The sequence below is a fragment of the Perca fluviatilis genome, chromosome 8 (assembly GCF_010015445.1).
Source record: "Perca fluviatilis chromosome 8, GENO_Pfluv_1.0, whole genome shotgun sequence".
Taxonomy (NCBI): Eukaryota; Metazoa; Chordata; class Actinopteri; order Perciformes; family Percidae; genus Perca; species Perca fluviatilis.
In genome coordinates this window covers 15,192,909-15,219,317 of record NC_053119.1, presented here as the reverse complement: position 1 = coordinate 15,219,317, position 26,409 = coordinate 15,192,909, and the positions used below count along the sequence as shown (strand labels likewise).

The 26,409-nt window shown below is 43.8% G+C and overlaps 1 protein-coding gene across 2 annotated transcripts; it reads right to left on the bottom strand.

Moving 5' to 3' along the window:
• Window positions 1-23: 23 nt before the first annotated feature.
• On the bottom strand, window positions 24-26,409 carry iqsec3b (IQ motif and Sec7 domain ArfGEF 3b). 2 transcript variants are annotated; one of them, XM_039808525.1, is made up of 15 exons: window positions 25,695-26,409; window positions 21,466-21,540; window positions 18,384-18,501; window positions 16,928-17,329; window positions 15,575-16,278; window positions 14,616-14,777; window positions 12,450-12,572; window positions 8,181-8,347; window positions 6,875-7,014; window positions 6,579-6,710; window positions 6,134-6,233; window positions 4,949-5,107; window positions 4,762-4,854; window positions 3,704-3,750; window positions 24-2,713 (listed from the first exon to the last, which is right to left on the bottom strand). In XM_039808525.1, the coding sequence occupies exons 1-15, from the start codon at window positions 26,210-26,212 to the stop codon at window positions 2,294-2,296; spliced, it is 3,360 nt and encodes a 1,119-aa protein (XP_039664459.1). In that variant the 5' UTR covers window positions 26,213-26,409; the 3' UTR covers window positions 24-2,293. The 2 variants fall into 2 exon arrangements, with proteins under 2 accessions (XP_039664459.1, XP_039664460.1); XM_039808526.1 differs by having other exon boundaries at window positions 2,527-2,696.

The following is a 26,409-nucleotide window of genomic DNA, read 5'->3' as shown; positions in this document are numbered from 1 at the left end:
CGTCAACGCACACCGACATACAGTCCAGGACCGAGAGTAAAAACTACTTTATTCTTTCATTCTCTTCGAACAGAAAAAAAAATTAGAAATATTCCATTAGTAAACATGTTGATCTTTAAGAAATCTCCCTTATAGAAATATGGTGAGGGTGCAAAGATTAATGACAGTGCTCCACAGTGAGGATGCAGATTGGTGCGTCTCCATGACAACCATGGAGAAGGCAGAGGGGGGGTAAGGGGTCGGGCAGAAAGGAGGGAGGAAGTAGAGAGAGGGGAGAAAATGACATCAATCAACCCAACATGCCCTGGCAATAATGATACAAACATATAATCAAACTCCGCCCCCCCCCTCACCCCCGTGTACTGTAAATGAAAAAAACAAAACTATATCATGCTGTAGAGTACAAGTCAGTCAGAGTTTACAGTAAACAAAGTGAGGTTGCTGACTTGAGAAATCAAGCAGTTTCTAAGGGGAATCTAAGCTGGATTTGTTGTTGCTTTGGCAGCTATGTGCATGTCAGTGTGTGTGGTTATGTATGCAATGTGTGCGTGTGTGTGTGTGTGTGTGTGTGTGTGTGTGCATGACCTGTGATTTAATGCACGTATTCACCAATACAGCATAGCCCTTTACACACCTTAACAGGTGACACAGCCATCTCTTAATAATCCTATGATAATATGACATGGTATAATTTCATGAAGAATGTAGATCTGTATTAATATCAGTGTGTGTTACCATGGTAACTGGAGTGTATTCTATAAAAGCTGCCTGTTTCCTGTCTCTCGTAGCAGTAGGATTTAGAACACCCCCTGATATAATAATAATAATAGCTATAATAACTATAATTTCCTTTCTTTTTTTTAAACTAGATTCTTCTCTGTACAAATACATACGTAGCTACACACACTGAGCAAACCAATCACTTTTTCAGAATAAATCTATATAATCTATTTACAATATATCCAATATATTCTGTGGTGCAAAAGGTACAAGACTTGTTCGGTGTGTCTCAGTCGGATGATTTGCGATCTGCTGTACAAACAGGCTCAAGCTCGAACCATCGACTACGCGATGATGAAATCAATAATTATCCATGGCAACTTCAGTTTCCCCCTGATTAACATTCAGTATAGGAATGCTTCTCTGCTTATAGAATTTTCAGTGTGCAAGGAAAAATATAATTGGTGAGAGGGGAGTGATGTTTGTGTGAGGTGACCTTGGTCTACCCTGTGCCGAGCAATTTATATTCATTTTTAATCTAAAGCTAAGAGTTTTCTGGGAACAGATGTTGCCTAAATCTAAAGGTAAAAACAATAGTCACACTAGGTAACCCATTAGGAGTAAATGTACAGGAAGAGAAAGGCTCCATCTGGCTGTTTTAGCCTTGTTTTGGATTACCGGCCCAACTCCCTGCTGCTCATGAGTAAGCAGACTGAACACACATTACACAAGCCCGCTGCTCTCAGTACAACTCAGATATATGTTACAGTGCAGCAAATCCTTTCCTGAGCTCTGTGAGAGCAAAACGCCAGTCACACACTACTGTGAAGATATCTGCTCACACAAGTTTAGCAAAACACACAACAATGAAGCACAAAAAAATATGATTGTCGTCAGGAGGTGGGAATAGGTTAGTTTAGTGAGTAGCAACGTCCTTGCTTACTGCACTATACTGTACATGACAGGGTAAAGATCCTAGAGCCTTTTACCTTTTTCGTGGCCTTCTTCCTCACATACTGATAATCTGTTCCCTAGAAAATGAAGGAAACAAATGAGCTGCTACAATTGTTTCTTCACATTATGCAGCGATGAGGACAAAATAGATTGCAGTGAGGAGAAGCTCTGCTAAAATGATTCCTCACTGAATGCGGTATCTAATACTATAAACCCTGGATCAAACAAAGAGGTGTGAACTTAACATCAATATCCCGAAAGACGAAAAATCACAAGATCTCTTAAAGAGTGTGAAATCTAGACAGACAACCGTCAGCTACCGGGTGACATGTTGGAGACAAAAGAAAGAGAAAAAAGTTGTCTTTCAGAAATGGCATCAAAACTACTATATGTTCAAAAACAACACCACTCAGTCAAGACTATGAATAGAGTCCTGTTGGTTTCCTTTTCCTTTGTCCCTTTATTCGTCTCACACAGTATATTCCTCACTATTTTTTTTTAGCGATGCTTCAATCTCACCATTCAAAGTGAGTCGTCTACTACTCCAGCATGTGTGTTTTGCTGTGTGTGAATGTGAGGCTTATGTCTGGCGCCCAGGGTTCTTAGAGTAGCCGACGACTCAGACGATGCTGCGGGAGCCGCTGGAGTTGCGCCTGCGGGTGAGAGGCATGGTGTGGTGGAGGGGCATGGGTGAGTCAGGGGGACAAAACTGGTGGGGGTGGTTGTAAGGTGGAGGGGGAGGCGGTAGAGGAGGCTGAGGACCGTCCCCCTCTCTGACGCGCACAGGTGTGGACATGGCCGACTGGATAAGCTGATGCGTAGCAGGGCCTTGGCTGAGGAAGGCCTCCATCCGCCCTCGACCGCTCTGGTCCACGACAATCACCTTGACGATCTGCTGGCATTGGATGAGTGTTTCTGGGCGAAGCTCTCCGGGCTGGATGGGACTGAGCAGGGCGGGTGGCGCAGCCAGGGCCAGAGGCGTTGACTCAATGCTGGGCTGGCTCAGTTGATAGGTCTGCAGCCTGTTGTGAATTGACACCTAGTTTAGGAACAGTCAGAGAACGCATGAGGAGTTACCAGCCTGAACGCAGCCTCTACGCAGCCCTCTGGTGTGTTACGCACATGGGCATGCAGGCATGCAGGTAGGTAGTATGCAGAGCGAGCGCATGCAAAATACACACACTCTCTCTCTCTTTTTCTCTCAATCACGTTTTTACATGATTTACACTTTCAATCATGTTTTTACACACACCAGCCCAGAAAGAGAAAAGGATAGTGGAATAAGAAAAGATTTTGGTCAGAGATCATGGTGGGAACGTTTTGGATTTTATGTGTGCGCACGTGCAAACATGGTCAATAATTGTCAGAATGAGAAGCTAAAAGTTAAAGGGAGTGTCAGGAGAGGAGAGAAGTGACACCGAGGGCGTGGTGTCTCCCTAACACACTTATTTACAACTCTGAAGGACTTACTGAGAGGCAGGAGAGAGGGAAAATAATGGGTAAAGGAATAAAACAGAGAAAACTGGAAAGGGGGAAAACAGACTCTATCATCTATGCTTAGTTAAAGGAAGGGCTAGTTTTACAGACGCACACCCACCCACACACACTCTACAGACTGTTAACAGTATCAAGCTTATCTGGCTTTGTAGATGGTATTCTAGGAGCCAGCCAGGCTTATGGTGGCTTGCAAAGGCTTATACAGTGCAGCTGGCAAGCAGCAGCTGATAAAAGAAGGATGCTGAATGGCGAGCATAGTGGCTGCTGATCCACTCATGAGGCATAGAAAGAGACTGTTTGTAGCGCCACTACAGCAGACCCCTCTATGCGGCCTTTGTATCCTTGGCTGCAAAGTGGGGATGTGCCTAAGGCAGAGCTCTTTTTAAGCAAAGCATAAAGCAAACTTTATTTTCCGCATGAGGCACAGTCCCTATCTAACCGCACACACACACACTCACATACAAAACCACACCCACAAAGCAGGAGATGCAAGCACTTACCTGAGGGAGGCAAGAGTGGGTTTTGCACTTACCTCTAGTGTGTTGTTGTTGCCGGTTTTATCGTACACATCCTGTTGGCCTGTGGGGAGAAACAGGTCTATTTGTAAGTCAACAGGAAGATTTAGGCTTCATATACATAATCTTAAAAACAGTATCAGTTCTTCACAGGGGACTGTCATTTGTTTAAATGAATATTCAGCATTTGGGGATTGGCTTATTTGCTTTTTTTCTGAAAGTAAGATGCTAATTGATAGCTACCCTGGCTCTGGCCAAAGGGTTACAAAATCCACCTACTACCACCTTTAACGTGCTCATATAATGCTCATTTTCAGGTTCATAATTGTATTTAGAGGTTATATCAGAAGAGGTTTACATGGTTTCATTTTCAAAAAACACCATATTGTTGTTGTACTGCACATTGCTGCAGCTCCTCTTTTCACCCTGTGCGTTTTAGCTACAGAGTGAGGCATCGCACTTCTATTCCATCTTTGTTGGGAGTCGCACATGCGCAGTACCTAGGTAAGGACTACCAGCCAGTCAGAAGAAGAGTATGAGGGCGTGCCACGCTAGCAGCTAGGCGAGCATTATAACGTGTGTTACAAAGTGACGCACGTTTGTCACGGAAGTAAAGGCTGGACTACAATAGAGCTGTTTGGAGCAGTTTGTGAACCTATAACATGCACAAAAAAGATGTAACACAATAAAAGAAAGGGAAAAAGCCAAAAAGCACAATATGAGCACTTTAAAGCTGACTATTTGACATGTGTCTTGTGTGTTTACTTCATACAAAAACCTTTAACCTGGGCACATGGAGAAACTCCAAAACTATAATTTGTGGTTTTAGGGGAAGATACTTGCTAGAACTAACTAACCCATTAATAATAAAAACCTGACAATTACAGAAACCTTAAGCCCTCTGATCATCATCCACTCCTTTTTTTATTTTCTTATTCACTGTTGTGGGCTTTTTCATGCATCCCTCTTCCATGAAGTTGTCCTATTTTCTACATTGCCTTGAGTAATGTATGCATTGTTATGAGTTAATGTATGCTGTATTATTCATTTTATGCTGCATGAACAAAACCAGCACCTGAGGGAGATCCGTGTCCTGTGTGTGTGTCCACTTGCCCGCCATTGGTGTGTATGCCGTGTGGCTGAATGCCTTGTTGCCTCTCCAATTCCCCTACAATACAAAAAAAATTTGCAACCAGCCATATAAGGTACAGTGTGTGTTTGTTTGAATTTGCATGATGTTGAAGTGTGTGTGCTTCACTTACACTGGATGTGTATCTGCTCCATCTCGTTGACCTCTGTGATAGCCTCTCGGAGCTCCTCTCCAAACTTCCTGAGCTCTTCTCCGCTCGGGGAGCAGAAACTCACCAGCTGCTTCTTCTCTGAGGTAAACGGGCTCAGCATGGTTATGCCATGGGCGTAGTCTGATGAGAAACCCCGACGTGTCAAAGAGAAAAAGAAAGCGCTTTCACCATGACTTTGATTCTAAAAACGGATGCAGGATTTTTCAAAGCACTTGAGTGTTGCAACTTTTACTTCAGTTTTTACTTCACAACATATTGCTGCTAAGAATACTTGCAAAAACTTTTGTTTTTAGGTTAATGACCAAATGTGTTTCTGTTGGCAGCAATGGCTTCTTCTTGAAGCTTGCTACTTTTTTTGCAGAAATATCAGGAAGCTTAAAGCTTAAAATTCCCAAAAAATCATCTTAAAAAAGAAAGAAAAGGAAAAGAAATGTACTAACTTAAAGACATTTATGTTCCCCTCAACATGAATTGTAAAATGTTGGGCAATCTCCTTACCATGAGGTCAAACTTTGTATGTGTCCAATACTTTGATTTAAGACCTGCAAAACTAATGACATTACTATATTCTTATCAGTCTCAGCCACACTTGTTACCAAATGTTGGCATGCTAACATGCTAAACATGGTTAACATTATACCTGCAAAACATCATTTTGTTAGCATTGGTATTGTAAGCATGCTAGCACGCTGATGTTAGCATTTCCCTCAAACCACCACTATGCCTGAATACAGATGGAAGATATAGTATACAAGGTCCTCCACATTTGTAAGCTCTATTGATTTCTTTATTTATACTTTATTCTTTTGACTCAAGTTTGGTGCCCATTGCAGGGTCAGTTACATTAGAATATTCTTTTACCATAGACGACGGCTCAAAGAATGATTCAATATGCTTTCTTTTTAAAGTAATACTTCCTATAATCCGTGCAAGCAAGCAACTTTCCTGAAACTATAAATTGACAATGGTGTGTTTATTTTGTTTCACTGGTGACCCCCTTAGCAATTCATTCAAAGTCTGTGTCTTGATCAAGGCTTGACAGACAACAATGCTGCTGATGGCTCTGACAGTTAGCTCAACATTTTTCCAGCGCCAGTGTGGAACTGTACTGAGAATAAACTGCAGCGGAGCTAAATAGCATCTCACATTCATTGCTGAAGAGGTGGAACTGCATTCCCAGAAGACCCATAGCTTTACAGAAGGTGTATGAGGCTGAGCTTTTCTTCTTGGGACACAGCTTCAGGATCTACAGTAGGGACACATAACACAGTACATGGATGAATTAACATATATATATGATTATGTATGAAATGGCAATAAAATGTGGTTGCAGTTGCATATTTGGAGTAGCCTACTGTATTAGACATGCCTTTACCCGCAAGAGGGAATTCACTTCTTTTTTTTGCTCTGTTGGTACAGTTTTTTTTTTACACACATTACACACATGCTCAGGATCCATACATGCACTAATGGAGAGATGTAAGAGTGGCTGCCCATGGATGGTTGGGGGTTTGGTGCTGTACTTTGGTCCGTACTGCCACCCCCATTGAGTTCCCCCATTGAGTATTGAGTCACAATAGAGGTTCCTCACCAGCAGCAGGTCATTGAAGAGGAAGACCTCTCTCTGGAGCTGGGACAGTTTCTGTTTATGAGGCTTGTTAGCGTCAGGCACCTCAAACAGACGACAGCAGCAAACAAGACGTCTGTGGGGCACAGCGAGGATCTACAGAGGCGAGATTAAAGAGATGGAGATGACAGATAGTACAGAGGACAGACTGCAGCGAAGAAATACATGACACAAGAGAAAGGGAGACAGTACAAACAAGTACAGCTCACTGAAAGTAGATGTAAGGGAATGACTTGCACATAAAGGCGAATATCACTCACAGTTTTCAGGCCCAGGATGGACTGCTCCACACGGCTCACATAGGTGACGTGGTCTTCGTTGGAGCGGAGCTCTCTTTGTTGGATCCTTTCATAAATGCCTGCGACCATCTCTCTTGGGATGTCTGCTCCGTCATCCACACCTGAGGGAACAAGGGTCAGAAAAAGTAGGAGTGGTCATTATAAAGGTAAGCCCTGCCCCCATTTTATGAATGCTTATTATTCACATGTTGATTGTCAAATATATAATTTTACTGTGCGGATCCTCAGCAAAAGCCACAGTGGAAGTTGGGTATCCAAACTATAAACTGACTTTGCAGGCTCATATAATTTTTATTGAAGATGTTATAGCCAAATTAGTTTTATTTCAGTGTAGGTTTTGCAGCTGTAAATGAGAAAATGTGCTTTTATCTCAGTATGTGTGCTGTCATTGTGTCACTGTGGAGCAACACACGGACATCCTAACTGCAGTCTGTCCCTGCAGTTCAGCTTAAGGAGAAACCTATTCAGCTCACAAATTACAACAGACTTGTCTGATATCATATGAAAAAAGATATTGAAATTTATTTTATGGTAGGGTTTTTTTTCTCTATTAACTGAAGGTGCAAATAAAAGGCAAACTTATATTCTTTAAGCTCTGGTTGGAGTAAATGTATGTATCTGTTCAACCGCTGGACAGAGACTTTGTTGAGAGCCTCAGGTGATGAGAAACCTGAGCTCATATCATTAAATCTAATGCTAAAGTGAGCCTCAATTAAATGGGTCAATGCCACGGTCTCTGGAGCAGAGCTCTGAGTCAAGGATATCAGAAATCTCCTCCTGCACAGCTGATGGTTTTCTTGATGGTAGTGAGTGGAAGCAAGCACCCGCTGCCGCCTTTTGTGTAATTTACTTCACTTCAAGAAGCTGTCACTCAAAAGACAGTGAGGGTTGAGAAAGATAGTGAGGTTAAAGTGAGATTGATAAGAGAGTGCTTGTTGTAAAACTTTGACTTTCCCTCCCCTCTGCTCTCTTTTTCATCCTCCTTATCATTCTAGTATATCTCTCTGATGGATCTCCTCATGATCTGCAGTACAAGGTTGGAAATGTGTGTGTACATGTGGCTGCTATGTATAACCAATGTTCAAATCCTCTGCTCATGAAACCACTTGCCAAAAATGTTGAATGTCTGCAAGACATTATACCACCTCTGTCCACAGGGTCAGTTCACGTTCCCTGAGATGGCACATGCATACAGCCTCTATAAAAACACACATTCTCTATCTCTCTCATACTGTACATGCTCATACATGTTTTTGGACACACTAACCTCGTAGGTTGCGTATGAAGTCATCAAGGCCCATTTTGCGCTGGGGTTTGATGTTGGGCGAGTACATGTCAGTGTTGAGGAGGACCACAGCGAAGGCCAGGATAAAGATGGTGTCTGGGTTGTGAAACTGCTGCACCACATCAGGATTACACATACAGTACCTCTGGCTGTGAAGGAAAAATAGGACATCAGAGATATATATCATAAGTGCGACATTTCTTTATTACTTTTCAATATTGGTCTGGATTCTTGGCCATTATACCACTATTATAGACAAAGGAAAAATATGCTGTTGGCAAGTAACATCAGCAGCATTAAAATCCCAATCATTGAAATTTTCAAATATCATTCATATCCTGAGGAGTTTTTTTTAAAGATTATTTTTTTGGGCTTTTCCATCTTTATTTGATAGGACAGCTACTGCTGTAAGTGAGAAAGGGGATAGAGAGGGGGAAGACATGCAGGAAATCGTCACAGGTCAGATTCAAACCCTGGACCTCTGCGAGGGATAAACCTCTGAGTATATGTGCGCCTGCTCTACCCACTGAGCCAACCCAGCCACATATCCTGAGGCGTTTTATTGCTTTTACATGATAACAGCACATGTACGAGCTAAAAGGTTTACTTGAGTGATACAAAGAAATAAAATATGTCACAAACTAAATAAGATAGCAAAGTATTTGCCAGGTTACTTACCACAGGCCAGGTTGTGAATTTAATGCATTCTTGACTAATCATATTGTTTGGCCTTATCTACACACTACACTGAATAGAACAACGTACATTGTACTATTACAAAATCATCACAACCAATCGAGCCGGATTCTGTTATTATTAGGACCCATATTCAGTACACACAGACTTGTGTGGGGAAAATTTCCAGCAACACAAAAATAAATGAACATGATCTGAGTGAATATGTTAATAAACTGAGGACCGTGATTTAAAAAAAAAAAAACATTTGGATTTTACTGCTGGACTGACATATTGACATAACACATTTAGTTGTCAGTTTTTCAAGTAGGCTACACCAGCTAAAACTAATGCAGTCTAATACAGTCCTAAAATAAAGTATACCTTTGTGAAACTTTAAATGTTAATATTATCTAATATACTGTTAAATTATACTGCTTTTTACTAAGAGGTGTTTCTAATATTATGTCCACCACATTTATAATCAATGAGGGCATCTTGAATATTAGAAATACCTCTTAACAGCCTTGTGTCTTCAGGCTCACAGAACCAATACCAAAACCCAAAGCATGTCCTCTCAGCTCGAACTAACAAAATCAGAGGGTGCATCGTAACAAGAGATCAGTACAAACCATTAGTTATAAAAAAGCAATTAAGAGAATGACCTTTAAAAAGTTGCTTATTCCTGCTGTTAGATGGACACATTCAGACTTATTTTAATGCTGATATCTCAGCATATGAGCTACACCATTTCCTGACTTTCTCAAAGACTGACTGACTGTAATTTCTACTCACATGTGAGGAGCAGTCACTCAACCATATATGAGACTGACAGGAGACAAGAGACATTTGAAAAGAATGGCTCTGCCCTACGTGAGGTAAGGCTGCCCAGTCTGCTTTGGAACCAGAGATGCCGCATTTGGACTTGCTTTGCTCCATCGCTGCCCACAGGCTTCACAAACTCTTCCTTCCACCCGCCTTCCCCCTTAGCTCCCTCCCTATCTTTCTTACTGTCACTTACACTTACAAAGTGGGCCATTTCATTGGTGGGAGGCTTTTATCTGCAGCCAGGCAGGATGCAAACATGCAGAGGGCTACTCTGCTTCGGAGGACTATGTACTTGTCAGAGCATATGCAAGCGAGAGGCCACATCTGAGACCTGCACAACCAGAAAGTCTTTTCCCAGACCCCACACAAGATCTAAGGCCAGAGTACTCATAGGGTATCAATCGACTGCAGCCCAGTTCAGTAGCAATGCCTTTGTTTGAGGGAGAAAAGATCCTGCTCAGCACAAACACAGTGCTACAGATCTAATGTGCACATGCACTCACATAGACACACAGAGGCACAAATGAGCCTCCTGATTTGCCATCTTGATGTAATTCTGCGGCAAATTCATCAAAGACTGAAAGCAAGGCAAGATCTACTGTATGTGAATGTGTATGTGAACATGTGCATGGATTGTGCATATGTGAGCCAACAGCTGAGTGAATGTGTGTGTGTGTGTGTGTGTGTGTGTGTGTTTGTGCTTCATTCACACATTTTCAAGCGTGGATCTCCGTCTTATGTAACCAGTTTATTTAAACACTAGCTCCTGATCTCTTATCTTCATATCTGCATATGAAAATTGCATGCCAGCTGGCACAAATACCGCTTCGTATAAAAAAACTACTCATGACAAGAGTACAACACGCTTCAAACAGATGACATAACAACTGTTACGTAACAGACGTGGCATCGGATGTCTGGCTGTCCCAATAAAAGCCCACTGGTTTCTGACCTATACTCGCAGCTTCAGATAGAGAGAGCGTTGTCTCTGATCGCTGATGAATTTGTAATCTGCACCCAGGGGCTCAGCACGTATGATTGAGTGAGATGTGATTAACTGATGACCGCAGTGGGTGTTCTGATTGGCCATCAAATCAGAAGCAGAGAGGGGAAGTGTCATGATGACTGCTCCTTTTCCGCTCTTCTCTCAACATTTTTTGCTTGGAGTAATAACACACACACACACACATCCTTACGTAATGGATAAGGCTGGTGACAGTCTATATATTTAGCTATAAAAACACATCAGTGAGCCACATGTTTGCATTGAGTGACGTGTTGCCTTTATAATGATACACATTATGATGGGCCTGGAGTTAATTTTGAGTCAACCCTACATAATCTGTCCTGCTGCTGTAAATACTCACTAGAGCACAAAATGTATATTAATCTGCGGCTGAAATTAGTCCCAAACTAGACAGTGGAAGACATTTGGAAAGTACAAAAGAAACGGGCTTACATATTGCTGGCTTTGTTTTTTTCATGGGATTTGTTCACCAAAAATAATGCCAGTCTGAAATCAAAGTCTCAGAGGCTCAGACAAAGCTCAGACACACAAAGGCCACACATTGTAGATGCAGATATGTGTTGGAGGACAATTAATATGCAGTACATTGTCTATGGTGATTTCACTCCCCTAACATTAAATTATACAAGCAACTTAGTTTAATTCAGAAGGACATCTTGGTTGTTGAGCTCAAAGTGGCTCAACTCATGGTGGTGACATTGTTGGTCATCCTGGGGCAAAGAGCAGACCTATCAGCAGTGGGAGATTAAGTGTACACAGCAATGCAACCAATCACTCTGAAATAAAAAGCAATAATGGCCATTTTTATTGCATTTTTAGTCCTGGGAGCAATCTTTGGATATTACCTGGACATTTCAAGGACAGAGCCAGCCAGGGGATAAGGCACCAATTGCAGTTTCTATTTCTCTGTTTAAGAGTTTGTTAGAGGCAAAGCTAGACAGTCCACTTAAAGGCACAAAAGGGGCTGCAAAGGGAGTGTGCAAGCTACAGTAGATATCTCAAGGTCCTCTTGGTTTTTTAGCAGATATGCTCATACATTTTAGTGACTGTAGGGCAAGAGGCAGCACTGATAAAATAAGCAGAAAACCAGCTCAGGCTAAAACCTCATGAGTACCAAACATGCACTTTTACATATTCATGTGTAATTTTGGATGGAAATGGACACCCAACTGTCATGCGCATACAAACGGCCAAGAGAAGCTGAAGATTTGGCCAGAAAGTGTCATCCGGGGAAGAAAGTTGTGAAATAGAGCATCTACTTTTGTCCCGATGGAATGCACACTGATTGCCTGCAGCTCAGATCACCGCTGTGAATGGCTGACAATCAAACACTGCTGAGTTTAGTCAAAGGTTACAGGCAATCAGTGTAATCTATTAATGATACACAGCTTTGGTTTCATCAGAGCCTGTCACAGTGAGTAGACAGAACCAGTTCAACACTATACAGTCTCCCTATTAGTATGCCATTCTGGATATGTCTGCTAACCCGAGGCTGCGAGATGAGATCAGAAAGTACTTTTCTACGTTACTGCAAAATATTTATTTATTTATTTTTGCATAGGTGGCCGGCTGGCTGCAGGCAAAAGGTCTATTTATTTCAAAAAGTTCTTACCAGCCCTGCTCAGTCATGTGATGGACTCTTGTGTTGAATTGTGTTAAAAAGTGAAGCCAGAGCCTGTTAAGTCAGTGAGGCCTGGTTGTGAGTGAGTTGACAGTCTCACCTAAAAGCTTCGATGAGTCTCTCCACTTTCTGTGCTTCTCCCTGAACACGAACATGAGCCTGGAACTTTCTTAGGGCTTCGTCAAGCTCCATGCCTGAGAAATCCATCTCATCCACAACACAACTATTAAGGGACAGAGAAAAGAAAGCAAAAGAGAAAGGAGAGAGAGAGAGAGAGAGAGAGAGAGAGAGAGAGAGAGAGAGAGAGAGAGAGAGAGAGAGAGAGAGAGAGACTGGGTTTAGTTGTAGTGTGTCACTGTAATGAGAAGGTGAGTTGCGAGTGTGCGCGAGTGTGTGGCAAATGCGTGCGAGTGCATGTGCAGCAAACTATGAGTACCCGAGTGCTGATGGCAAATCTTCCTCTTACAGTCATACCTCCATTACGGAACCACTGACCTGGAAGACGCACATAAAGACAACATGTTTCCACACTCACACACACACACACACACACACACACACACACACACACACACACACACACACACACACACACACACACACACACACACTTTTGTGCAAACATCAATGGGGAAGACAGGGTTTGATGACAGTGGAAGATAAGAGGAAAGGAAAGAGAGGGATGAGAGGGCGAAATAATGAAATGCACAGAGCGAGGGGGCAAGAGAGAGGTACATGAAAGGCTGAGGGCAGGCTGTAGCAATGGAAGAAGTGTGTGTGCATATTTGTGTTCATGCATGTGTGTCTATGTCTCTGAGTGAAAGAAAGCAAGGGTGTGTGCTTGTGCTTGTGTGCAGTGACCTATTTCTACAGTCTCTGCAACAACCTCAGCAAAAAGCCCCTCTATCCTGGATCTCTGTCTAAACTGGTTGGATGCAAAAAGGGTTTGTGTTAAGGCATTAAGTAAATGCATGTTGTCATGGATGTGTTGCATTTATGTATGCAAGTGCTACATGTCGTGAGTTTGTGTGTGTGTGTGTGTGTGTGTGTGTGTGTGTGTGTGTGTGTGTGTGTGTGTGTGTGTGTGTGTGTGTGTGTGTGTGTGTGTGTGTGTGTGTGTGTGTGTGTGTGTTATGTGTAGGTGTGTCTTTTAGTATGTGTAAATGAGGGATTAGGTTCCAATAGCTAATCTCTTATTTAATCTTTTATATACTCTCTTTTTTAATAGTAAAGAGCAACATACAAAACATCCATTAAAAGTTTATGTCTGACCTTGGTACAGACTTATATATATAATATCCAGAACCACTATAAAATTAACCTTGAGGTAGGATTGTTTTCTCAACTGCTGTTTCCAAGGTCATGAAGAAAGTTTGATCATTAACTTTAAAGTCAACATTGATGAGATGTCCTATAGGAACATATCTGGCAATGAAGCAAACTCTGCTCTCAGCTCTCAGCTGATGAGGACCATGTCATGTCAACAGTGACTAAATGGACCTCGAGGTGAGATTGCTAAGTCAAGTCTAGGGAGTCATGAAGTTAAAGGGATACTTTGTTGATTTGAATCCAGCTCTGTGTCATCTTTGTGTGGGCAGTGCGGTCTGCCGAGATCTGCTCCTTCAAGCACTGGCACCACGGAGGGAAGCCAAACACTGTTCATTTTAACACACTGCCCACACAAAGATGACACAGAACTGGTTTTAAATCTGCAAATAAAGTTTCTCATTTTTAATCAAATAAAGGTAATTAATAAAGATACTAGAATCAATCAAGTCTACAGTTATAAATGTTAATAAGATTGATTTTGGTCCAGATGTGGTCAAATAGAGTCTACATGATGAACTACAGGGTGTCATACAGGAGGAGGGATTTTTCATTATCTGGCAACCCAAAAGTTATTAAAGGGGCACTCCACCAATTTTAAACATTAAGGAGAGTTTACTTGTCCTGAGGACTACCAGTCAGCCTGGGAAAATGTCTTGTATAATGACTTCTGTGGCTCTGGAGAAGCTTTCTAAAGTCTGAGAGAATAACCCTGATGATTTCATCGCAGCATGAGCTTGGAAACTATGAAGTTATGATAGAAAGCCTGAGTTTTAAAACAGCAAGTGCACCTTGATTAAAGATTATTTTGTAAAACCTGAAAAGATTCAATAGGGAATTCAAAGGGATTTAAATTCAATGACTGGATTTATTACAGGAAACCCAAACATGTGTATATGTGATGCGTATATTTCGGGATATATAAATAATGAGGACTCACTCAAGGACATCTCTGTTGAATTGCAGCTTGCTGTTCCCCAAGAACTCTCCAATCATCTGTCTGCTCAGGCCCTTCCTCTGCAGCAGGAAGTGAGCCACTCCAATGGCCGTGTCCGGGACGAAACCACGCGTGATCAGGAAGTGGATGCCTCTCTCTGGGTTCCTGCTCGCAGATATCCAACAGAGTTAGACTTAGTGTTAAGAGTTAAACAGTGCTTGTGTGATGTGTTTGTGCGTTCAAGCAGATAGGTGTGGGGGCCTGAGTGAGAAAAAAAATTTGTAACACTGCATTCAAGAGAAAGTGTGTGTGTGTGTGTGTGTGTGTGTGTGTGTGTGTGTGTGTGTGTGTGTGTGTGTGTGTGTGTGTGTGTGTGTGTGTGTGTGTGTGTGTGTGTGTGTGTGTAAGAGGGTGCACAAAGAGAAAGAGGGAAAGGAAAAGTGCATTCATGCGCAAAAGCTGTTAGCTCTGGACTTCTGGATCAGACCCACTTGTCACTGATGCATATGAATTAATTTGCTTTAATTTGTATTAACTAATAATAAGTGCAGGCCGACCGTGGGCTCTATTTATAGAAATTGAGAGGCTCTCACTGTTCATGACCTCCTTGACTGCCTCTACTCTTCAACTGCATTTTCCCTCTTTCCTATCTCTCTGTCTCTTCCTTTCTTCGTCCCCCCTCCCGTCTCTCTATCTATTTTTTTTCTTCATTGACATCACAAGATGGCACTGAACATGCATCTCCTCCCAACAATCACAAACACTAATGAGCAGCTGCTTAGAGCAGTTTTTCAGGGCTGTTGAAGATTTGTTAGACATGAACAGGAATCAGTGCTCTTTGGACCCTGAGCCAGAGGGTGCAGAAATATTTTACAAGTTTCTGTGTGTGTCAGTATGCGTGCTTTTGTGTGTGTGTGTGTGTGTGTGTGTGTGTGTGTGTGTTGTGCTGCTGGCCTACTCACACATTGAAGAGGTTGAGTCCTATACGGTAGAGGCGTTTGCGGTGTGTGTCTGTGGATAGAGTTGGCGAGCGGCAAGAGGCTGGATCCTGGCAGCGGTCCCTGGGCAGAGAGACGACAAGAGCCTGCAGGGCCTCGGGGCTCGGCCCCCCAGGGATCTGCTGAGGATGAGTGTAATGGTACTGCTGGTACTGGGTGTAAATTTGAGCAGGTTGCTGGTTCGACTGCGCTGAGGTGGAGGTAGAAGTGGATGTGGACCCCAGTCTGTCTGAGCTGCTCTCCCCCTCCATTCCTCCTCCTAGAGCTGTCACTGCTGAGCCCCTCCTGGATCCTTGATCAGCCATTTCCAGCTCCTCACTGGGAGGAGGTGCAGGAAACTCTGGCTCCTCTGCTAACTGGCCATCTCCTCCCCCAGCCATCCCGCTCACAGAAGTCTTCCTGCTGCCCAGCTCTCCCCCGCCTGCATTGCCCAGAGAGGTGGTGGTTGTGGTGGTAGCGGTGGAGATGGTGTAGGAGCTATTGCTGTCAATGTGAACAGTGACATCCCTGAAGGCCATGAGCAGTGAGCTGGCACTGCGGGGCAGACAAGCGCTCTCAGCAGCTGCACAAAGGGCCCCGGGGTCCATAAGTAGTCCCTTCCCGTCTCCACCTTCCGACAAGCTCCAACCATGAAGGGCATCATCAATTGACTGGGCCAAGGAATGAAGCTACAAATATGATGATGAAAAAATTACACTTTAACAGGGGCGTCCCAGTAGCTCACCTGGTAGAGCTTGCACCACATGTACAAGGCTGAGACCTTAGCAGCTGCCTGCGTCTGACCCCTGGCCCATGCTGCATATCGTATGAAGACCATGGCTTTCTAGCAAGCCAGTGGGGGCAGCCAATGTAGTGCAGTCTAAATGTAGATACAAGGCCAGGTCACGCTGCTAAGTATTTGCCTGGGTGATGGTATGAGTGGACAAATTTAAATTGTGACCTGACGATGGCACTAGGTGAAACAGCAGAGATCACCAATTTTATTAAGATTTGTCCTCTGGGCACCATGAACGCCTGAACAGAATTTCATGGCAATCCACTGATTACTTAAAACCATGCATCTTCCTCAGTGTGCAGCTGAACAAGGTGCTTCTCAGTTCAAAAACAGCAAACTTCTATTTTCTCTTGGAAGATTTTTCAGTCTGGACCACAATGGTGGGTGGGACAACTGACTGACTTTGCCATTTTGAGAGCCATGCTGCTAGCTTGGCTAAAAACTATATGAAGTTAATGAAACCCTATTTCTTGATTTGACCATTTTGCATCCCTACTTAATATCAACTTATGGGAGCTTTAACATGAAATAAAAACACTCACCTGTTCAGAGAAGCAGTCCTCCAGCTGTGTGAGTGTTTGACCAGGGGCTTGAGGTGGGGCTGGACCTGGGGCAGGAGAGCGACCAGCTGCTGGGGCAGACGCAGGAGAAGGTGGCAGAGAGGTGGAGCGACACGGGGGAGGAGGAGGAGTTTTAGAGCGTAAAGGTATCTGTCCTCCTCCAGGATGCAGACTGTAGCTGTGTCTCTGGGCTGTGTTCCGGTTTCGGCCTGAAGGGCTGGGATGGCGCAGGGAGATCCGCCGGGGCAACTTGCTCTCCGACAGAGAGTTACGGATCTTCTGGAAGTTTTTGCTGAGCTGGTACTGACGGAAGGCCGTCTGGATACGACGGGCTGCCCGCCTCGCTATGAGATGGCCTCCATATTTTTGCTCCAACTCTTCTATCTGGGCATAGGAAGAGAGTGAGGGGGAGTGAGTTTAAATATCAAACATGTTTACAAGGCTCTCAAACTCACTGAAGACACTGCAAGAGTCATATTGCAAAGCACACAGCAGCCATTGAAAAATATTTATTCATCCAGCAGGCAAATATCATGATGCCATTTTGTGCCGATGTCTACAAAAGATTAAAAGAATTTGAGCATTGTCTGAGTCATGAAATGCACACTCACACTTTTTCCCTTAGAAGTATCCTTTTTACTTGTCTGTCCACTCTTTTAAAACCGGTGAGGGTTTATGGCATTAGAACCAAAGTAAACATCATCTATCATCATTCAACTGCTAATACTGGCTGAAGGGCCATGGTAAGGAGGATTGATGGACTGTGACAAAGGTGATTTTGAGAAAATGAATAGAAAGTAAACACCCGCACAAGCCTATTTCTGTTTGTTGGCAAAGCAGCTCATCCCAAAATCTCAGTCTCTCCAAAATGTTGCCCTCCTATATTTTCAGCAAAAGGGAGACGAAGGAGGGGGAGTGGAAGATGAGGGAAGAAGAGACAGAGATGGAGAAAAAGGAGGACAGCCACACATGTGCCTGGGTATGTATGTGTGTGTGTGCTCACACAAGCACGCCCACAAAAAGTGCATGTACACACACACACACACACACACACACACACACACACACACACACGGAGAAAACACACACACACACACATATGGAGAAAACACACACTCTCACACTCGCAATTTAGTATGAGAAATAAAGACATCTCCAGCCGCCAAAAGCAGTTATTAGCTGTTACCATGACAACCTAGCATCTTTCACTTTCCTGTTGCTGTGGCAGTGAAATTGCTGGTGTTGTTTTTCATGTCAACACAGACAGAAATAGATCTGAATGGGAATCTTTTTTGTCATGCAAGACACAACGTCAAATGATCATCCTTTACAAACCTCCTCATGCTTACACAGGTAGAAGAGTCAGCATTTACTCCACCCCACACTATGTGCCTAATTACGGGCCCACACACAACATTTTGGAAAATAAAAGACATACCTGTTTGTTCTTATTCTCCAGGGTGATCTCATACTCACTGGGTCCCTCTCTCTTGGTGCCCTCCACTTTCTGTCCACCACCAGAGGACGTCCCATCCTCCAGGCTCAGCATCTGTCCACTGCCACGGAAATAAGAACAGAAAGCTATCAGCCCTCCCCCTAACCTTCAAAACGCTGCTGTTATCGCAGTGTCAGGTCATCAACTAAGCGGGATGTTTCCATGGTGAACATTTCAGTGGAAATGTATAACTTTGAGTTTCCTACTTAGAAATGGAATACTGTTTTATACCATTTTCTATGTTCTACTGCTAGGATCATTACAGTATAAAAGGAGAATAAGTCAGTAACACTTGCAGCAAAGCGAGACAATAACAGACAGACTATCATATCCTCAAAGTCATACATGGCTTGCAGAAAATGTAGGGTAATAAATCAAACAAATCTTACTCAACATATGTTTAATAAATCATTTCGATTTCGATCATTTCTAGAGCAGCTGGAAGCAAAAAAAGAAAAGATATGTTTGAATCCGGCCTGAATCTGACTCAAAACAAAACCAACTGTGGAGGCTATCTCCCAGTGCCCAACGCCCCTGGCAGAGCATCCCATCCTTCACTTATAATCCCAGGTACTGTCCACAGAGAGAACAATATTCTATTACATTACATAATTATTTGTGAATGCCATGTAAGGCGTACTTTAGCAAATTACTACCAAAGATCTGTTGTGGACAACTTAAGCTTTGTTTATTTTGGTGTATAAAAAAGTGTAGTGGCCAACATCGTGGCATCACACTGCTTCTAAAAGATACAAAACACTGCCATTCAGCACCTTTTATATAGCCAGACTAGACTGACATAAGCATTGAGGTATGATTACACCCTAAAAGGTTCATAATGGTGTGCAATTATGAGAGTGTGTGTGTGTGTGTGTGTGTGTGTGTGTGTGTGTGTGTGTGTGTGTGTGTGTGTGTGTGTGTGTGTGTGTGTGTGTGTGTGTGTGTGTGTGTGATGTTGTGTGCTTGTGCAATCTTTCTCCTACCAGATAATGCTTACTCAAATCATTTTTTACACGAAGGGGACTAGTGCTAAACAGGACTGGGGGGACTAAAAAGCCTGTTCATGGTTAAATAATGAGTGCATCACTAAAGTTCCTCTTTGTTTTCTTTGATTTGAGCAAATATTCTGCGTTCCCCAGCAAAAAATCAGAGATAAGGCTAGAGAAGCTTGGTCGTGTCTTTACATGAGATAATGTTAGAGAAAATAGACAGAGGAAAAAAAAGGGGAAGAGAGGGGAACCAGAGGCTGAGAAAGAAACAGAGAGGAAACAGGAAGATATACAGTACAGAGACTGTGTTGATGTGTGCATGCTGGAGGCTGTCTCGATCAAAAACTCTATGAAAACACTGCCAAGCCCCTGCACGGCATCAGAATACATTAGAGTACATTAGAATACATTAGAGGATTTAAAAGCAAGAGTTGAGCTATAAATGCATCTGGACAGCAAAAGCCTCCATAATGATATGGTCGCTTTACCCTTTCTCTCTCTCTCGCTCTCTCTCTCTCTCTCTCTCTCTCTCTCTCTCTCTCTCTCTCTCTCTCTATTTCACACAAACATCCCCCACACATGCTCACATACGGGGCGGCAACAAACATACCAAGCACACACTCCTGCTCTGCCAGCATGTGTGACGTCATGTGGAAGATAAATGAACATCTGTCAAATCGCATTTCTCAAGGTCCCTAAGAGACTTATAGTACTGTACAGCCAGACAACACATACACACACACACACACACACACACACACACACACACACACACACACACACACACACAGGCGAGAAAAGGCACGGCAGGTTAGACTAGAGGCAGTTCTCGTGACATCTCTGGGAGTTTTGCGTGCTCTGACGGATTCAGTGGATGACAGTTAGAGGTGGGGCGGGTTTGCAGCCGTCAGGCACACACAATAATAATGAGCTACGGTGTTACACGGCTCCTCTACATCTCATCATCTCAGGTGGTTGTCTGCTGCTGCTGTGCCATTAGCTCATCCAATCAGGACTATGTGGGTGTAGATGATGATAGTTAAATCATCAGATCAGAGAAAAGAGAGGGATTCCACACAGACAGATGGTGATATTAATAAACACTGTATGAGAGACTTGATGAGGAGGGATGAGAAATAAACAGACAGATAGATAATAAGTGGTGATGCATACAAAAACAAACAACACAAGGGGGTAAAGCTACAACAGTAGATGAAGACACAGTAGAAGTAGACATAACTGGGAAAGACTGGATTTAGAAACAGAACAGAGGATTAAACGATGGGAGAAATTTCAGAGGACAGAGGGAAAAAAGTAATCATTGAGAAACATTTTTTACAACAGAGCTTTGCTCATACAAACATCCCCAAGTAAAAAGTTATGCCTTCACACACCCCACACAAAAAAGAATTATGAACAAACACATACAACAAACAGACAAGCTGCCCACACAGAAACAGATGGAAAAAGTGGAAACAGTTAGATCCTCAAAGTTCTATTCTCCAGTTACTATGGTAGTGGCAGCCCTTGCATCATTACTGGGTTGCCATGGGCTCTTTTACAGTGGCAAATCAGTTCACCCCCTCTCTCTGTCTCTCTATATGTGAATCACCCCTGAGGCTGGAAGATCTATAGGTTGTTAAGGAGCATTCAACTCTCTCACTGTAACTCCAGGCTTCACATGTCCATAAATACCCCAATTCACACTGGCATACAGTAACTGTACATGCACTAACGAGCATGATTAAAAGCCTGGGTGTGGACATGACTCAGTTAGATGACACACATGTACAGATAGTGTGTGTGTGTGTGTGTGTGTGTGTGTGTGTGTGTGTGTGTGTGTGTGTGTGTGTGTGTGTGTGTGTGTGTGTGTGTGTGTGTGTGTGTGTGTGTGTGTGTGTGTGTGTGTGTGCATACAGAGACAGGAAGTTTTCAATGGTTGAAGGAGCACACTTTAGGAGCAGTAGGAGCAAAAACTGCAGAGACAAAAATTGTGGGACTAAAAGTGTCTGTGATTGGTGTGTGACTCGTCTTACCCGGATGAGCCAGTGGTGTCAGCCTCTGGATGTTCAGGGGCGGGGCAGCAAAACTGATGCAGCACGGTCTCGCTCCTGAAGGGCAGACAAGAGAGGAGTAGAGGTAAGCAAACGGGGGGAGGAAAGAGGAGAAGCAGACAGAATTGGAAGGACAGCATGTCATTCAGTTATTATTGGCCGTTGCTGGATGTTTGCCTTGTTTCCATATTCCTCCTTATGTTTAATCTTAGTCCAACAACCCAAAAGACCCTGAAAAGACTCCCATTACACTTATTCTGGATTATTTCCATGGGTTCTGTTTACAATTTGGCACTGATCCCGGGGTAAATACCCTATGTAGGTCAATTCAAGACTGAAAAACATTTAGATTTAGTGTGAGTATTTAAAGTATATTTTTGCGTGTCCGGATGTGCTTGTTCATGCCTCCTCACCTCCAACTCATCAGATCTGTAGTGACTGCGCAGAATTCCCAAACCCAATCTGGACAGATGGTTACACCAGCTCTGTTTCCTGCTCTGTCTCTTCTTAAGTTCATCTCTCTCATTTCTCTCTCATACATTTTACATTTACATTCATATTTTAGGCATTTAGCTGGTGCTTTTATCTGAAGCAATTTAGAGTGAAAAGAACAAAAACATCACATCATGTTTAAGTTGTTGCAGTGATGGACCCTTTGATCTTCTGGATGCAGGACACCTTTCACCACCAGAGACATAAAAATAAGCATGATCATGACTTTAAAGAATATCTTCGAGGTATTTTTTATTTTAGTGGGTGTGAGTGCAGGTCACTTTAGATCCTTTCACAATGGGCTGCAAGCATTCAGTTGACAGTGAATTTTCATGGCTACGCTACAGCAAGTCTTCTGACCTGGGCTCAGCATATTGCTCATGACACAGACCCACAGTGACAGGCAGTCAGAGTCAGTGCGAGGCTTGGTGTGACAGTCTGGGCTATAAAAAGCTATTTTTTCACCGCAACTTCCACAGACTTAAAGGGACGCTGATGTTATTTTATTGATTTTTTGTTTGTTTGTATTATCTCTGATCAATACTCCTCACAGTTGGTTTCTATGAATGATACTCGTCCATCTGTAACACCTACCCAACCACTGACACCTCTTATAGGCCTACTGACATACGCATACATACTGTAGGCTACATACATGAATTACAGTGCGGATCGGCCGCATTTTTCTGTCTGAGCCCGGCCCGTGAAGGTTGGGACCGAGTCCGAGCATACAGTTAAAAATCTCGTTTTTTTTTCTCATATGACACATACGTTTGTTTGTGTGGAAAGCCCGCTCTTATTAAGCAACTGTAGGAATTCGGAAATGTCAACAGATGAGGGCATCAGCGCACACAGGGCAACAAGCGCACGTTAGCATAGGCGCGCGCCGCACCTACATAATAAGCTTTTTGAAATTTAAAATGTTCAAAATGCGCTGATGTGACCGAGCCCGACCCGAACCCGAACATCATTTCTAAATATCTGTCCGAACCCAGCCCGGTCCGTCAGGTACCGTCAGGTACCGTCGGGTACCGTCGGGTCCTGTCGGGACTCGATTCGGGTATCCATCCTCGAACATGAATCATTTGTTCTCCATTTAGCAGCACTTCTGCTGTGGTTCTTGACCCTGGTGTTAGAACTTTGAGAGCCTTCTTGGAGCCCCAAGTGGGGTGTTGAGTGCAGTACCTGCTTTCCTTCTCCAGTTCTCAAACACCAGGACCAGAGCCAGATAACAAATAAAATGAAATACACCACCTGTATAAGATCTGAATTTTGTTTGTCAGGCTGATACAAAAGAGTTCAGCCCTGAGGAAAAGGCCAGGTTGCTTCGGTCCCTGAGCGCGCGCACACACACACACACACACACACACACACACACACACACACACACACACACACACACACACACACACACACACACACACACTTAGTGGGTCCATCCATCTGTGTACAAGACATACACAGAAGCTCCAACAACGCTTACAAAGAGAACAGGTGAATATTTCAACAGTACATGCCTCCTGCTGTCGGCCCATATTCGCTCTCCCTGTGCCCCGTCCTTCCTCACACCACCCCTCTCTTCTCTCCTGTTTTGTAAGAGTACTTTAAACGCAGTGCTTTTCATCAGTCAGTATCCAGTAGAGAGAGTAAGGAAAGAGGGTTGACATGAAACAAGATCAGCTCCATTTGGACTCAAAACGTTGCCAGTACATTGCGTGCACCTTCCACTGCGCCACAGGATGCCACAGCCTGTCCCTCTGATGTCCAACCTATCTATTTGTCTGCCAGCAAGATAGAAACTGAGGATCCAGTTACCCAAAATGCACCCTTATTATCATCTCTGTTTTGGTCTCTCCCTGTACCTGTCTCACTCTGTGTACTGAAATCCCCCCTTTTCTTTTTTCACCACTTTCTCTGCCCCCATCTCTCTCAGCCTCCTTCTCTTTCAGTGGTCCACTCCTATGTCAGCCTCAAGCTCCTTCCTCTAGACACCTCCAAGGGATCCATCAAAGACAACGACTGAGCGTGCATCTCTCCCACTTTCCATCTCTCTGCCTTTCTCTCTCCTGAGAATGGCTGATTACTGTTCGCTCCATGGGCTAAGTGGGACAGATAGAAGCCTCAGCTGGAGAGAGACAGAGAATGAGCAGAGGAGAGGAGCCTGCCTTTCCTGTCATAGGACACATACATGTGCAGTGACAACACTGATAACAATGCAAAGAAAGACACACAAACATACTCACATCCAACCGTACGTAGCCCAAAAGTAGCCTTGATCTGCAGGTCAAAGAAAACTGCCTGATCTCCCCTTCACTTGCCTGGCCTGCCAGAAGCAAACTATAAATTAGGTGTTAAGCTACTGGTCTTATCCAGAGCGACTTAATAATCAATGGCCAGGTGAGGATGTAAGGTTGTATTAAAGGACACACAATCAGCAACTGCAGGAAGAGCATTTATTACAATAACTCTGATCAACTGGATGGCTTACAATAAAATAATAACAATTACTTTATTGTAATTTCTTTCTCACCAGTTAAACTAATTTAAATTACGAAATAGTGGTGTTACACTGATTCCTTTTAAATAATAACAAATACTCCAGTTGCCACAGGGTAAACTCTCCAGAAGGTACAACTCATGTTCCAGGTAAGGCTAGGTAAGGTAGTCGAATCATTCACTGTTGGATCAATATCAACAACTCTTTTTTTAATATACATGTAGCCCCTTTTGCACTCCTCTGCTCCTCTCAACTCCTCCTCTGTTCTGAGTTGCTCCCATCAGTGGGTGTGGAGTCCCAGAGAGACCAATCAGGACTCCTGCGGGGATATGACTTAGGAACTACACACGCACACACACACACACACACACACACACAGGAGGAGAAATAGAGAAAGATGGGTTTTCTCTCATTAGGTGATGTGCTGATGTACTATGAGGTTCTGGTGCCAAGCAGGGGGTGCTGGTGTGTGTCTTCTACTTGTGTGTGTGTGTGTGTGTGTGTGTGTGTGTGTGTGTGTGTGTGTGTGTGTGTGTGTGTGTGTGTGTGTGTGTGTGTGTGTGTATGTGCACGTGTGTCTCATCTAACACAGCAACATCAGAGGCCCAGAGGTCCCGGGAGAGTTCACAGATCCCCTGCAGTAATTAATAGAGAAACCAGCAGCACCACGGACAGCGACTCGCGGTGTGTCATCATCGCTGCTCTTGTCTCGAGCTGTGACGTAGTGTTTTCACACACACACACACACACACACACACACACACACACACACACACACACATATAGGCCCACAGCTGTTTGTTATGTAATGATCCAGTGATCGTGATCCAGTTTCTCATTTAAATAATCCACCTCTTCCTCTTCTGGCACAGTCCTTAGCCGACACACAGCTGAAAATTGGAAATTTGCAAGCGCCTTCATTAATTAAACGCCTCTCAATCTGCAGGACCCGCACACGCACGCGTGCACGCCCCAAATTATACAGTTGCATTGACGGATGCTACACACTATATATGAAGGATTCAAGACAGCTAGGCTACTGTAACCAAGGTAGGAAATTAATTTACGCTAGATCGATAGGCTACTGCAGAAAAATCAGAAGGTTTTAAAAATGGGCAAATACCAACCCTCTTGAATAACCTACCATATATATTCTCTATTTCTAGGGCTATTTTAGGACAGACACCACAAATATGCAAACAACCACATAACCTCTACTCACTCTGATTTCTTAGCCAGGGATCGGCAAAGGGTTGTGGGGGTCATCGGAACCAAAGAGCGGCAGCTTTGGCAACTTCCGCTGTTTTCTGGGTCACTTTCAACCGGGGAAACAGTAGACGGGTCTGCCGGAACCAGCTGCATGTCACCCGGGTCCATAGGTTGGGGAGGCAACGACTGAACCTCCGGAGCCGCGTCGACCTGTGCTGGTGCAGCCGCATGGTCTGGCAGAGATCCTGCACTAGTCTTGAGCTGGGGGTCCTGAGGGGGGTGGTGTTGATGAAAGCAGCTGGGGTCGGGGTGATGGTGAAGGTGGTGATGGTAAGGAAGCTGCTGTTGTACCCTGATGTCCCGCAGGTGCCTGTTCTCGCCGATGAGCTCGTCCACCCGCCTGTCCAGCTCCTCTATCCGGGAGCGCTGAGTCTGAATGAGACTCTGCTGGTTCTGGACGATGGTGGTGAGCTCCCGCAGGTACAGAATCGCCTGCACCGGGTTTTCCAGCAGGCTGGAGCTCATCATCATACCCAAGAAGAGGAGGGAAGACAAGCAGAAGAAAAAAAAGAAGCTGGACTGACGGATGGAGGACAAGAGGAGATGCTAAAATATCCGTGAATGCGGATGAGAAGGTGAGATGTGCTCTCGCTCTCCTCTCCTTGATTCTGCTCGGTTGTGGATGAAGCTGCACCGACCGAGCTACCCTCCGCTTCTCCGGTCGTTTC